Source organism: Rousettus aegyptiacus, unplaced genomic scaffold, assembly GCF_014176215.1.
Source record: "Rousettus aegyptiacus isolate mRouAeg1 unplaced genomic scaffold, mRouAeg1.p scaffold_m13_p_8, whole genome shotgun sequence".
Classification (NCBI taxonomy): Eukaryota; Metazoa; Chordata; class Mammalia; order Chiroptera; family Pteropodidae; genus Rousettus; species Rousettus aegyptiacus.
Window position 1 is genome coordinate 31,989,033 of NW_023416311.1, and position 16,197 is coordinate 32,005,229.

Below are 16,197 nucleotides of genomic sequence, written 5' to 3' on the forward strand. Positions count from 1 at the left end.
CCAAGTCACTGGTTTGGATTACTACTTGAATGCTGCAGGTAGGAACTCATTATGCCAAGATACAAGTGGTGCTGGTTGTTATAAACCCATGCCCACTTCTCTGTCACAATCAGATTCCCAGTGGTTAAGCCTTGCAGATTTCTCTGCAATCTCCATGAAGCAAGACTGGATTGGGGGCTCCTAAGTGACCCATAACACTAGGGGACCTATGGGACCAGGATACCTGTTGGCATACTGCTGTGCTGGACTAGAGGAGGAGCCGTGTGGTCAACCTACCCATCTAATTTGATCTAGGTCTCTGGTGCAGGAGGGTAATTCAGCCTCACTCCCATGTTCTTGAATTCTCAGCGGTGTCCTGTCACTGAATACTTGTCGTGCAGAGGAACAAAGTCAGGAATGACCTATGTTGCCATCTTGGTGACATCACTCTCTAAACTATCTTAGGACATGCAGAAAGAATCAGGAATTGTATTACAACCATGATTCTTAAAGTGTGTTTCCTCACAATGAAGCAGCCTCACAATGTTTAAATAATATCTTAAAAGGTATGTGGTCAGTACCTTGCTTGAAGACTAATTGGACAATTTGGACATTTCTGGCTTTAATCCTAAAAATGATACTCAAAAGTAAACCTAGCTTATGGTTTCTCAAGTTTGGGAGAATATTCAAATATTACAAATGTATTCATACCAGCAGCAAAACCCAAAACGACACTTTCAAACCAAAATGAAAAATATGGAGCAAAAATGTTTCCTTAAACATATTATAAAATTAAAAGTATACTAGGGCAAAGTCCTCATGCTATTATTTGAATTAAATTGAATTCAGCAAACATCCGTAGGATTAATTATGCTCCCATAACTTCCTAAAGCAAATATTTCGGGTGTTTGGGAAGAGAACGGTTTAATGTCACATTGCTGGACGTCTCTCTCTCAAACTTAAGTTGTTGTGATGATACTGGGTAAGTAGCTTCGTCTGTTGCAGTTACCTCACCTGTGAAAGTTCTTACTCCAATGCCTAACCAACAAAAGTCCTTATCACATACATGTTAGCTCCTCTTAACTGCTTCAAATTCTTAACATGTTCATTTTAAGGATAATTTAAAGGATTTTCTTCATCTGTGAATTTTCTATATTACCTTGCCAATTTTGTCTTTCCAAAACTTTTTTCTCCTCTAATTAATTCTGGAACAAAGTATAATTTAACAATGCCTTTCCTGAGCTCTCAATTGGTATTTTTCTAGTCTACCGAAAACAGTAGTCGTCTTTTGGCAAACAAACAACCCCCCCTCAAATCAATATTTCATTGCCTTTTGTCAAGTACTCCTTCCCATGCCAAATCAAAAAAATCCGGAATTATAGGCTCAAAATAGCAAATGTAAATAAATTTTCATTTTCATAAAGACAACACTGGTGGAGATCAAGGATAAATTAAACTCAGCACTAAGAGGTCTTCTCGTCTTCTCATGAACATAGGCCTTAACTTCTTTGCCTAATACCTCTATCTCCAGTGTTCTCTGATCTTGAAGTTAGCAACTCTGGTATAATTGAATGTTATAGTTCCCATTTAAAAGATAATGTTTGAAGTTTTGAAGTTTTTGGTCCATTAGAATTCTTGGTAGCCAAAAGCCAGTTTAGGCAAAAAAGGAAATATGGGTCTTTCTAATATTAATATGAATTAGCATTTAAAAAACCACTATACAGCTCTGGGAAGTAAGTTGAGGTATTATTTATTTATAACATATGTACATACTCACAAAATTGGTTTCATCCAATACGTCATCCTGCACAGCATCTTAAAAATGAACACTCAGCATATTCTAGGAGTAAAAATCCAATTTCTGATTTCTTAATAATTTACACATAACTCAACATCTTTTATAACACAGAATATTATCAGTTTGGCTTCAAAGAACACAAATTACTGTGATAAATTTTTTTATAGCCAAGGAACAAAGTAAATCTAACAATATATTAAAGTAATTTAGGTCACCCTGAGTAACACTAATTTGCATAATTTTTGAATAGATGTACATAATACACATCTGTACTCTTATCTACCTATTATCATACTACCGTTTTGTCTATACTCATTCATCACAATTTTTCTATCTCGTTAATCCTTGAGAGGAACGAAGAATGGGGAGGTAATAAGAGACTGGGAACTGAGAACTGCTAGTGTTGCCTGAAGCTTTCCGACTCCTGAAGTCTGTGGCACAGTTCTAGGGCCAGCGTTACCTGACAAACTTAACAGCGGACCCTGAACTGAGGTTGATGTTAAATTACTCTTCCTGTTTTCTTTCACACAACTTAAACAAAGACATGTACAAACTTCTAAAGTTCAGTAAGTAGTTCCCAGAGTATTTCAGAAGGACGAAAAAAATTACAAACATGACCAAAACAACACTGAGGTGAAGCGCTATATTGAAGACAGGTTTTTATAAGAAGCTTGGGGGAGAAAAAAAGCAACTCTCATTAAAAATGATAATGTGGGAGTTATAAGGAAATGAGCAGAAAGGGAAAAGAACAAGGGGCAGTTAGATGATTGGTAAAGGAAACCATGGTCTTAGACTGATGATGATCAGCAACTTATGCCAAAATACCAACAACACTAGAGGACTGCCTGGCTAAGGCTGCTGTGGTGAGATGATGAGTTATTTTCCTGGCCCCTTATACCAAACAGAAATCTAGGAATGAGAAAATAAACAAGATGCTGGGAAAGCTGAGCATGTGGAGTCGGTCATTCTCTGATGCCTTTCAAAGATAACTCTGGGCCAAAAAAAAAGAATGGGAGAGGCCAGAACCAGATCATGTATTTATCTTTTCCTTTTGCTCTTCACTAATCTTCCTCCTCACCTACTCACACTAAGCCAAAGAGCAGAAGGTTTACCAAATTACCAGGTGCAGGAAAATTGTCTGGCTTTGACCAAGCCATAGAATAACTCTGCCACTGCTATTTAAGGATTCCAGGAAAACTGTCACCTAATGGGATGTTGGTGTTTGTGATTCTATGAAAACAACCCTCAAAAACGTTAAATAAGATATTTGAGACTTGGTAAAATAAAAAAAAAAATTAAAACTTAGACTTTTTTAGGATATGTAGAATTTCTCTATAACAGGACAGAAAGAAGCAAAAATGTTTTAAGTACAAGAATGCTTTTTCCTTCATCCCTAATTATGATCAGTCATTATGCCATATCATGATAAAATACTACTAGAAAAGGGTAGCTTTTGACATCAAAGGAGAAACACAAATGGTAGAAAAAGGCTTCTCTTTCTTATTCATGAAAGATGGAGAAAACAGATGAACTGTTCTATAAATGGCAATAAAGAGAGAAAAAAAGTATTCTGTCCCTATTACTATTCTGTCCCACAACAACTGGTTACATCTCTTTTCTCTCTTCTCACTTGTAATGACATAGAAGTCTGAATTTCACTGAACAGTCATTATACAGTGCTTGGAAATGTTAACATGTACTGTAGTTGCAAAATTAATACTTATTCATCTCATCTCCAGGTAAAAAACAGCAAAAATCAAATAAGTACTTGAAATAAAACATGTAATGACAGTGCAGGGTAAGAGTTCAATATCCTTTATAAGACTGTGCTAATTCTTTTACACCTTAAGAACTGCATAGAAGAGTAAATAAAAGTCAAATTACATTTATATAAGAAACTATCAAAAGTTATTTAAACTTGCATATAGAGTTCAAAAGTATAAGACAAACTATTTAATTTTGATTTATATAAATCCAAAAATGGTAAAATATATTATTTGGAAGAAAAAGCCTTCACTAAATACCAACATAATGGATTAAATAAACCATATTGAATATAAAAAGTTTCTTTGAAAACTTTCATACAAAGTAAAGGCAGAATGGCACAAAGTTAGAAAAGCAGTGTTTAAGACAAACTTAGTAAGAACCAACCCTAATTAAAATAAGAGGCACACAATTCCATAAACAAAGTAATTACCTCTCAAAATTTCTTTATTACAGTGGGAAAAATGAGCAGAAGCAGAAATAATGGTGTTGTCAGTTTAGTGGGAAGTACTGAATAGCATTATTCAAAATGCCCCAAATTCTTCCAACTGAAAATATGCTTGAATAATTTGCCCCTTAATTGTCACATAGCAATGAAAAAATAAAACATAGTGTTGAGTATAAATCTGTTAAATGCCAAAACCTATTAAAAGAAAAAAAAGAAAAAATTTGAATTATTCAGACTATGTGTGTACATAACCAAAAAGAAAGGGATCAATTCTATTAATTCCATTATTTTGGCCCATATTAAATGCACCATCTCCCTATGAGTAGGTGTAAATTGTTGAGCACACAGCTCAGCATCAGACCTGAGATCATGTGCACACATAGAAAGCTTCAAAGACTGACAGGGAAGAGATTAATCGTGAGTTAAAAGAGACAATGCTTCTAAAGAATATTCAATAAACATGTTCTTTAATTAACTATATCTTCTTAAAAAACAAAATAATAAAGTACATATCATATCATTAAGTTAAATGTCTTAACACATGAATCTGTACCTTATAAATTTGGTGTATCAAATAGTTCTATAAAAATATTTACATATTTCCTTTTTTGAGAACTATGGTACATGAAATTATATAATCATAAAAAGGATCTGTTTCTTTTCATCTACTGGCATAACACCATGCCTTTCTAGGGAAAAAAAAACTGCAGCCTACAGGAAAATTATCAAAATTGCTGGATCATGAAGCTATCCAATTTAAGAAGATATAATCCCTTCTTTACCATCAGGTTCAATGTGAGGCATTCTCAGAATCTTCGGTAAGTCTTCTCTCACATGGTCCTGGGTGGTAGGCGCTGTTTATACATGCCTGCCATCGCTTTGGCTGCACTGTAGATCATCTGTCGACGTGACATGCCAGTGAAAGTTAAGTGCCAGTCAGTCCGGCTGACGTTTAGTAAACTCTTTTCCAGGACTTCACCCACTGTCACCAAAAGGCCTGACCACCTCAGATTGTAGTCCTGGGGAGTTAGACTTTGAGCCTATTGAAAAATGAAATTGACATTATTTATATAACATTAAAAATATTAGAAATAGCTACAAGTGACATTTCAAAATCTCTGAGGTTACTTTTAATATAGAATATGACAAACTGAGAAACAGCTAATGCTGCCAACTGTATAAAGTTACAAGGCTATAAAAGAATCAATACAATATTGTACATATTTAATTGAAATGTCCACATTAAGCTCATTTTATTGTTTCAATATACGTCTTAAATCTAAAACTCCATCTAACAGCTCAGAGTCAGAGGGGTTAAGTTTTATTTCTACATTCAGCGTCACTTCAGGTTAGTGATAAAATCAGTGCTAAAATAGAAATATCATCTATATCTTTTTACAGTCATAAAATCCTACGAGGAAACTGCATATTAAAGGTTCATCCTATTCAGAAAAGAACAGTGCAATTAATTTGTAGAGAAGTGTCCTCAGAAAGTTCTTTTTCATGTGACTATGTTAATACATATGAAATAATATCTCGTCCAGGACAGCATCAGCCATAGTTACATCATTTATATCTGACCCAACCTATATCTGCTCCCACTCATCATTTATTCACCTACACAGGAATAAGAGAAGAATAAACTCATTGCCTGATAACCAAGAATGATGTAATTTTTCTGTTTTAGGGTGTTAGCTGTAGTTCAGAGAAATATATCCACATGTAGAATGGATCTAGACAGTAATTCCCAAATGTGCTCCATAATACAATTGCCTGAGATGTTTTTTTATTTTTTTAAAACAAAACCAGTATTTTATATCCTACCTAAGACCACTGACTTAGATACTCGATAGTACGTTCCAAGAGAAAGAGTATAATAGTTACAGAACAGCTCCCAAGTAAATTTGTGCAAAAAGCTGAGCAGCTGGGAGCCTGCTCTGAATTCTCTTCCACAATGGACAATGCACTATCAGTATTTCACTAAATTTCAGAGAAGAGAAGCAACAGATTAAACACCAAGGTCCTCAAAGACTTCAGTAGAACTGCGGTTCTCAAATACAACATGTACACAAAGCAACTGAGGACCTTGTGAAGCTGCAGCTCCTGGTCAGACATCTGTGCAAAGAAGTTTGCAAAAAAAGGGTCAGCAAACTTTTTCTGATAAAGGCCAAATCATAAAAACTCTAGGATTTGTGGGCCAGTCTCTACTGCAAATATTCAGTTTTGCTACTGTATTTCCAAAGCAACCATAAACAATATATAAATAATCAGGCAGGGGTGTGTTCTAATAAAACTTCTTTACGAAAATAGGTAGGTATGCTAGATTTGGCTGCAGGCAATTTTTTGCTGACCTCTAATTTCGAGGAATGTTAAAGAGTGACAGTGATAGAAGCATCCTTACAATTATAAGGCTTCTAATATTTTATTAAGTCTGATATTTGCTTTGATTTTCCAGTGCACACATACCCTAATCCTAAAGCTAAGCATTATCAGTATAGTTGCTACATCTAGCAAATGAATTTCAACTCATTGAAATCCTTTTTCTCTTTTAATCTGTTCAATGTGCTGAATTACATAAACTGATTTTCTATTTTTTAAACCATCTGGCCATTCTTGGGACAAATCCTTCTTGGTCAGGATATGATGGTGACTTATAATAAGAAATATATATTTGGTCTTCAAATCCTTGGAATTTCCTAAGTGATAAGAGCTATAAAGGGCCTTTCTGTTACATTAATGAGGTTTCATTTGGAAAGCCCTCAGGTTACCTAAGGATGGTGGGGCATGTTTAGGGGGATCGGGGGGACCAACCCTGAGTAAGAGGGTTGAAACTTTCAGCACCACTGAAAGCTGAATGTTAAAGCAGGTATTATGTAAAGAAGCTGAGTTTCCTTAACCTGGATTTAATCTTAATTTGCTAGGGAATACCTCCTCTGCCTAGTATTATAAAACCAAACCCTGTTGAAGTCCTAATGGAGACTATCGTTAGGAACATAAAAATTGATGGAATTACCATGAAAGCTTGCTTGAGAACTGGTATGCTTGAATGGGCTTTCTATGAAATGGCTGTGTTTCTTTTATCTGACTATATTTTGTAGATGGACACTGTATGTCACTGGGGAATGTTTCCTCTACCTAATAACATTGTAAAACAGAAGGCATGTAAATCTGCCCTTCGAGCACTGTTAATTAGATATGCTACATGGCAATCAGTAAGACTCTCTGAACCCACATAGAAGCTGGAACGCCGATAGGGACAGAATCTCTGTGTCATAGCCTTATGTGGAACTTATACTGGAGCTTATGGAAAAAATCTGTGAGTGCCTCCCAGCCAATGCCTATTGAGACTTTGGACTAGAGAATTTCCATTTGAGGAGCATTTACTACCTTGCTATTGGACATTATTAATTAAAGCTATTCTGTGAATGAAGGACATAAAATGATCTTGAAACCTGAAAAACACCCCTAATGCCTAAGATGATGTTGAAAACACACCCTAATGGGCATGGTGGCACCCAGAAGACTTGCACAGTAACACAGGATCATGCTGCCCAGGGAATGCAAGGAGGGCACAGAACCAGGGAGTCTCTTTTCTTCTAGGACCAACTCTAGAGACACCTAAGGAACTGCTCAAGCTGATCCCGCATGGCCAATGCCCAAGGAACAGCTCTCATCTGAACAACAAAGAGTTGCTGGTTTTTTGGATGGTAGTTCTAAGGGGAATGGACAACACCCCATTTGGAAGGCACTGCTCTGACTGCAGAAGGTGAAAACAAATCAGCTGGGTGGGCTGAAGCGTATGCTGTTTTCTCAGCAGTGATAGGAGAACTGAACAGTGGTTAAGATCCCCCATGTTTTGGTTTTTACTACTCAGGGGCAGTGGCCAATGGTCAGGCAGCAGGATAACGGGAACCTGGCCTATTAAAGGGATGCCCCCAATGGGTTGAGGGAAAGGTACTTGCTGGACTAGTATTGCTGCCTGCAGTCTAGACTAGCACGGTGGCCAAAACTAATGTCCCTTCCAAAGGTGGAAAAATTTTGGATACAAATGGAAAGAAAGAAAAACAGTAGCTATGGGTGAAGGAAGGAATAAATTAACGAGGAAAATTGAATATAAAGCTAACAACTCAAAAGGCACAGTGCAAGAGACACCATCTCTTAGCTCAATTATACAGGCATACCTTTACTGTGCTTCACTTTATGGTGCTTCACAGATGTTGCTGTTGTTTTGTTTAAAAAAAAAAAAAATGAAGGTTTGTGGCCACCCTGCATCAAGCAAGTCTATCAGCGCCATTTTTCCAACCTCCTCTGATGATGATTGGCATTTTTTAGCAATACAGTACTTTTGGGAAAAGATATGTCCATTGTTTTTATAAACATAATGCTACTGCATACTTAACAGACTACAGTACAGTGTAAACATTACTTTATATGTACGCAAAAACCAAAAAATTAAGTGTGCCTCACTTTACTGCAATATTCGCTTTACTGTGCTAGTCTGGAACCAAACTCACAATATCTCTGAGGTATTGCCAGCTGTCTGAGAGGGTGGAGCCATTTATTGCTGGCACTACTTATGCTTTTGGAACCTGAACAGATCAAATAGAATCCTGAAAATCTGAGTGGCCTTACCCTGGGAGACATTCTCATATATAATGGATGGGACAGTTATTAACGACTGAAAAGGATTCTAGTACTGTGCCAGTACAAGGCTGTTTTATTCTAAGGGATCTGTGTTTGAAGACTGGTAGGTGGACACTGTGATTTATAATAAGAAATATATATTTGGTCTTCATCCTGGTTTCTGGCATAGAGCTCCTAAAAATTGGAATATCCTGTGTTAAGAGCTATGAAATTGTCTTGTTGTGTTAATAAAATGACTTCTGGAAAGCTTCACTAAGGTCATTACGGTTGAATCATATGAAACTGCCAACATTTGACTGTTTTTCATTTCAGAAACAACAATTTCATATCGTTCAACCTAATACTAACTTCTAAATCAACTGTGACAATTTATACTTTCTAAAAAAACCAACCCTCTCTAATTTTCCTAATTTATTCATGACCATATGATTATTTGCTTATAATCTTTTTAATCACTATCATATTATAGTGAGTTTAATATTAACATCTATAAATATTTTCTTGAGCTTCTGAAATTATGGTATAAGTAAAAAGTTCAATAAAATTTCTAAGCATCAATAAAACTCTAAGCATCAATTCTTAGTCCATATCTGAACTATAAACCCATAAGAAAGCACAGGATCCTTCCAGGGATTCTATGAACACATGTCAAATTTATACACGAGTGGATACATGTATTTTCTTAGAAAATAACCCAATCGCTTCATCAGATTCTCGAATGCCCAAATTCCCAAGTTTTAAGAGATTGTTTTGAAATGACACTTCACAATGTACATAAGAAACAAATGTGATGAAAATTTTATGAAATGAAGGGCAAGAAAAAAGTCAACAAAAATACCATTTAGGAGTACAAATATTCCAGTGTGAATATATATTTAACATTCCATTTTACTCAAAGAATTAAAGATAACATATAAAAATATAGAAGGAATCAAAATCATTATACATTATTGCTTAGTCTTCTATAGACTCTGTGGATAAGTAAAGACAGGTTTGTTTGTTACCAAAGATGAACTAAGAGTAAGATCAAGACAAAAAAAAAAAAAAAAAGGAAATGAAGGTAACAGGAAATAAAACGTGAGATAAAGGGGAAATTAAACGTAAGGTGAACATAAAACCAGAAGAAGTAAAAATTTTTTATCTTAGGGTAAAGAAAACAATCATAAAAACAGAAAAAAATGAGGAAAATAGTGATTAACCATATTATTTATTACCTTTTCAAAGACAGTTTAAAAATAAAAGTAGGAAGGCACTGAAACATGAATAGGAAATTGAAAAGCAACGAAAAAAGGTCATTTCCAATGAAAAATATAACCAAATTTTTCATTTTGAAGACAGTATTACAAGTTTCTCTGTAGCATACTGAAAAAAAAAAAAAAAAGGAGATAACTAACCTGTTGTACAAATTCCAAAGGCACTGGGGTTGCCTGTGTAAATGTTTCGAGGTGAATGCCATGGACAGGATCTTCAACTATCAAACAACCAATGTCAAACCACCTGTAACAGAATATATGACTTATCAGCTATTAATGTGGTAGATAATCTACATTGAATAAACAAAAAGTAAAAAGTATAATCATTCATGTAAAGCATTAGCACATTTCAAAAAGAAATGTTTTTCTAATTTTTAAAAGGTAAATCTATAAAAATAAATAAAATACCCTGTTGGCTTAATTCCAAGAGGAAAAAGTAGGAATTAACAACAAAGAATAACTGAAATATACTTATCATGGAAAATTCCTTTTCTTGTTAAGATAGGGGAAAAGAATGGGGTACTCAAATATGCAACAGATAAGTTTACTCATTTGGACATGCAAATAGTTTGTTATAATATTTTTTAAGTCAATTGAGAAAATATGAGATTTTATATTACCATGTCTATCATTAATACAGAGCCAACTAGCAAAGTCATTAGCAAATTAAAAAATAAGTTCATTCAAAGAAAATAACAAATCCTTTCTTCATGCCTAATAAATCCTTTTAATTACATTTTCTGAATTGTGCACAATGAATCAGTTTTTGAAAACAGCTTCATGATTAAAATGGACTTAAGTGAAATCAACTGTAACACTTCTAGCATTTTAGCTAACCAAAATCATAAACCACCAGATGCTCTGAATCCTGAATTTAATTAACAGGATATGCCGCAAGAAAATGTTCAATGTCTATTTTAAAAAAAATATAGATCTAATAAGTATAATGAAATATAAAGTGGATCAGGAGACTAACTTACATATTCAAAGCAACAAGTATAAATAGAATAATATCAGCAAATAAGTATAAATAGAAAAACAAGTAACCTTTCTGAGTATTAAAATGGTAGTTTATAGTATTCATATCCAAAAAAAATTAAATTAACTTTAATAATTTACTTGGTATACTAATCAATATTTTATTTTGCTTTATTTTTCACAATTTGTGTAGAGATAGTAGAGTGTAATTGTGGTGACTTAATTGTTAAGTATGGTCTTCCTGAAAAGAAGTCACTGAAGGTAAAGAGATTTTGTGATGCTACTGAATATATTTTAGAAAACACCAAGGTCCCTTTGCTCTCTAAAATACTATCATAGTCCTGAACATGTTAACCTGGATATCCCATTCTCATTAGCTCAATAAACCTAAAACTGCAATATCCGTCATCCCCACCAAAACCTGTCCATTTCTTTCACAACCAGTGCCATTGGCTGAGAAACTTTCAGTTCTCCTCCCTCTTCTTCCTACTTCACCTCGCTCCCCACTCCAGGAAGAGCGGTGATCTCCACTGATCACATTCAAGGACAGTCACTGAGAATCTCTCTCCCTCTCCTTATCCTCTCCATGTGGCTGGTGAAATGAAAATGGACTTGACCAATCTTATACGGAGGCCACATATACCTGTAAAAGGCTTAAGAAGTGTGGTTCTAAAATATTTAGAGTCTGTGTAGCAGAAAAAAATTTAAAACTAGAATCTGGGAAACTGATATAGGTGAATCAATTTGTATTTTACAAAAATAGACCATCTGCTATCACCAGTCAATTCACAGAACAAAGGACACTTTAACACATTTTAAGAACATTTTAGCACATTTAACATAACTGAAGACTTTACTATTTGATAGGTTTATCTCAGATTAAGGACAGTCCATGCTTACAAAGGCATTTTTCCATGTGTGTTATACACAATATGCTAATCCGCAGTATAAACTGAAACTAAGTTCATCACAGACAGCTAGCTCTATACTGGCTCTACTCTCTGCTAGAAACCAAATACGTTTGGGATTTCTTTTTTTGGCCAACTTGCTTTTTCTGGATTGGTCTTTTTTTGCATCATTTCCTTGAATTTATCTTCTGTGCATTTATCTCCCACAGGAACACCACAGAGAGAAGTAGCCAAAGAAAGAACTATCAAGTATTTTAGATCCTGGGTTTGCTGTCTGTTCTCCCATCCTCCCTCTTTCCCCCTTTTCAACTGTACTAGCACAACCTTTTCATCCTTTCTCCTCCTTAAGAAGCCATCAACAGAATTCCTAATACTATTTATTATTTCTAATATGCTACTCTGCCGCTAAAAAGGAATTTGGTAGGAAAAAGACTACATCTAGGCATGGTGGAGCAGTTTATGGCAGGCCGGTGCTCCTAATAAAAAGCTGGACACCATCTACTTCAAGGCATCAAAGACCCACAGAAATAAGGAGGACAAAATCGAGTAACATTCTGGACAGGGAGAAACTTTCAAAGGTGAGCTGAACACTGAGTGCAACCCAGCTGCAACTCACCTTAGTCTGTACAGACACTACCCTCTTACACACCTCACAACTCTGTTAAATAAAAGAAAGGGTGACTCCTCAAGTTAACGTGAAAACTCCACAGTTTCTTATAAACAACGTCTGGCTTTTAAAGATTACTAGGCATTCAGAGAGCGATAGATTATCAAACCAAAAGAAAAGGAAAGCTAAAGGAGACCCACATGTGACCAACGTACTGGAATTTACAGTAGACACAATTTTAGCATATTCGAGAAAAGAGGTAAAGACAGCCAAAATAGATGAGAAGATACTCCTGTGCAATAGGTAAATTGAATCTATTTAAAACAAACAAACTAACTAACTAACTCAATGTATGGGTGAACAGCATGCTAGAAGGTAGAAGAGGCAGGATTGTTGAACCTGAAGACAGGTGAATAGACAACACTCAAACTGAAGAAAAGAGAGAAAAACCGAGGGTGAGAGGCAGGGGAAGCAGTGACAATGTGAGAAATGTTCACCTTCGGACGGTATTTCGCAAGCATGCAAGTAGAATCATCGAAAAGAGAAAACAGGCCAGAAGCAAGTTTTGAAGATATAATGGCCAAGAATTTTCCAAAACTGATGAACGACATCAATTTGATAACAGAATCAAGCTCAGTGAACCCACAAAATATTAAATACAAGAACAAATAAACCTAGGCACAGCTTAGTAAAACTAATAAAATAATAGAAAAAAAATCCTAAAAGCAGCCAGAAAAAATAACACATTATCTTCATAGAAAAAACACTGAAACGGATGGCTAACGTCTTAATAGAAATGATGGAAGCCAGAAAACAATACAACTCTTAAAGTGCTGAAAGAAAAAAAAACTGTCAACTTAGACTTCTATATCCAGCAAAAATATCCTTCAAAAAGCACTTTCGGATAAACAAAAGCTCAATAGAGTTCATAGCCAGAGTCTTCCATTACAAAACAGTACTGAAGGAAGTTCTTTAAGCAAAAGGTAAATGATCCCAGTCAGAAAAACAAAAACTGCAGGAAGGAATCCAGAGAGTAAACATAAATGAATACTGACTGCACAGAAAAACTCTAGTGATATCTTAAGAGTTTCAAATATGTGTAGAATAAAGAGATGTGACAATAATGCTGCAAAAGATGAAAAGGGTAAATGTTATTGATTCCTGTATTCTCAAAAGTCATCATTTTTATTATAATGTAAAATATTAAAAAGGCACAATGTAATCACTAAAGTAACCATTAAATGAACAGTGAAATAAAAGGGTAGAGGGAAAAACAAAATAATGATCACTGGGTGGTTCCCCGGTGCTTACACAGAAAATTCAAACATCTAGCATTCAAAGCTCTTCATAATCTATCCCCAAAGCGCTTCTCGATTTCCTAGCCAACAAATGTTCAGTGAAGCTGATATATAATAGCTTAATTATCAGAATATATCTTAATTATCTTTAGACTTTTCCTCCATCCAGAATGTCCTATTCTTTTCCATTTATACAAATTCTACCCACTCTTCAAATTCAGTTTAAGTTCCAATTACTCATGAATCTCATCAGAGATTATTTCCACTGAACTTATATATAACATTTCCTATCAGCAAAAAATTATTTATTTTCTTATACAATCATTTAAAACTACTTATGTATATATATACATATTTTTTCCTCTAACAGGTCTATAACATACCCTTAAAGCTGGAGAATACTTTTTGTACACTATACCCACAAAATCCTAGTACTAGGCAGTGTTATTCAATATTCAATGAATAAAATATTAAGAAAAACAATACCACAATATGCTTACTAAAGAAGGTAGAGTTCCAAAGTTGGGGAGTTCTTTGAATATAAACCAATTAAATCAATTAAGAAGAGTTCTGTCATTAAAAAAGCCATCTAATAAAAGTACAATACCCTCAAAATTGATAAATTATTTTTTTTTTCCCCCAAACCAAATAGATGATAGCTTAGCACAACTCAAATCTGGTACCTGCCACCAGGTTCTCTTGTTAACACCCTCCATTAGTTCAAAAATTATGTAAATGACTGTGTTTGCTATCGGTGGTCAATTATATCCAACTCAATATACCACTGATCACCTTATATTTAGCGCTATTATATTAAGTGATTATTAACAGATTCTTAGAACACAAGTATTATCATCTCCATTTTATAGTTAAGAAGAGCTACACAGGTCCCATAGCTAGGTAAGTGATATAGATAAACCAGAACACACTTTTCTCTCTGGTTCTAAAACTGGATATATTTTTTGCTAGGTATTCACTGTGAGCCTCCTAGACCCAGTTATATTTTGCTCTGAAAGGAAATATAATAAGCCTCTTACTGAACAATTATATACCAAAAATTGTACATTCTAGAAGAAATGGGAAAATTCCTAGAAATATACAACCTACCACGACCAAATCATAAATAAAAATCTGAAAAAACCTATTACTAATAAAGCTATTGAATCATTAATAAAAAAAATTCACAACAAACAAAAGGACCAGATGATTACACTAGTACATTACACCAAACATTTAAAGAATACCAATCCTCAAACTCTTCCAAAAAATTCAAGAAGGTTCCCAAACTTACTTTACAAGGCCAGCATTACCTTGATACCAAAACCAGACCAAGATACAAGAAAAAAATATTTACAAGTAAGTATCCTTGATGAACATTGACGCAAAAATCCTCAACAAATTATCAGTGAACCAAATTCAGCAAAATTAAAAGGATAATACATCGTGAACAAGTGGGATTTATTCCAGGGATGAAGGATGCTTTAACACACGGAAATAAGTCGATGTGATACACATTAACAAAACAAAGGCTGATAAGCATACGATCATCTACAGATGCATAAAAGGCATCTGACAAAATTCAATATCATTTATGCTAAAAATTCTCAACAAAGTGGGCATAGATAGAACATACCTCAACACAAAGGCCATATATGACAAGCCCACAGCTATGATCATATTCAATAGTGGAAAGCTAAAAGCTTTCCCTCTAAGATTAGGAACAAGATGAGGATGCCTACTCTTACCACTTTTATTCAATGGTATTGGAAGTCTTAGAGCAATTAGGCAAGAAGAAGAAAAAAAAGGTGTCCAAGTCAGAAAGTAAGAAGTAAAACTGTCGTTATTTACAGATAACAAGGTATTATATTTAGAAAATCCTAAAGACTACATCAAAAAAACTGTTAGAGCTTATAAACAAATATAGTAAAATTACAGGATACAAAATTAACATACAAAAATCCATTGCATTTCCATATGCTTAATAACAAACTATCAGAAAGAAAAACTAAATCCCTATCAAAATTTCTATGGCACTTTTCAAAGAAACAGAATGAAGAATCCTAAAATTTGGATGGAACTACTAGACCCTAAATAACCAAAGCAATCTTGAGAAAGAAATGCTGGAGGCATCACACTCCCTGATTTGCAACTACAGTATAAAGCTGTAATAATCAAAACGGTATGGTACTGGCATTAAAACAGACATATAGGTCAATGCAACAGAACAGAGATCCCAGAAATAAACCCACATACATGGTCAATTGATTTATGAGAAAGGAGCCAGAAATATACTCTGGGAAAAGGATAGTCGGTCTCTAATAAATGCTTCTGGGAAAACTATACCATTATCTTTATACCACACACAAAAATTAACTCTAAATGGATTAAAGATCTGAACATAAGATCTGAAATTACAAAACTCTCAAGAAACTATAGGTGATAACCTTCTTGACATCGTTGTTGGCAATGATTTTTTAAATTTGGCAAAAGCAAAAATAAACAAGTGGGAACACATCAAAT

General features: G+C 34.6%; 1 protein-coding gene across 2 annotated transcripts in view; it reads right to left on the reverse strand.

The window, feature by feature from the left end:
- Positions 1 to 1,713: 1,713 nt before the first annotated feature.
- Positions 1,714 to 16,197, reverse strand: part of PRRC1 (proline rich coiled-coil 1) — a 32,568-nt gene continuing 18,084 nt past the window's right edge. For both annotated transcript variants that reach the window (XM_016159015.2, XM_036225271.1), the window contains exons 8-9: positions 10,028 to 10,130; positions 1,714 to 5,029 (exon numbers count right to left, since the gene is read on the reverse strand). In XM_016159015.2, the coding sequence (XP_016014501.1) occupies positions 4,820 to 5,029; positions 10,028 to 10,130 (313 nt within the window). In that variant the 3' untranslated portion in view covers positions 1,714 to 4,819. The remainder of the gene's footprint in view (positions 5,030 to 10,027; positions 10,131 to 16,197) is intronic.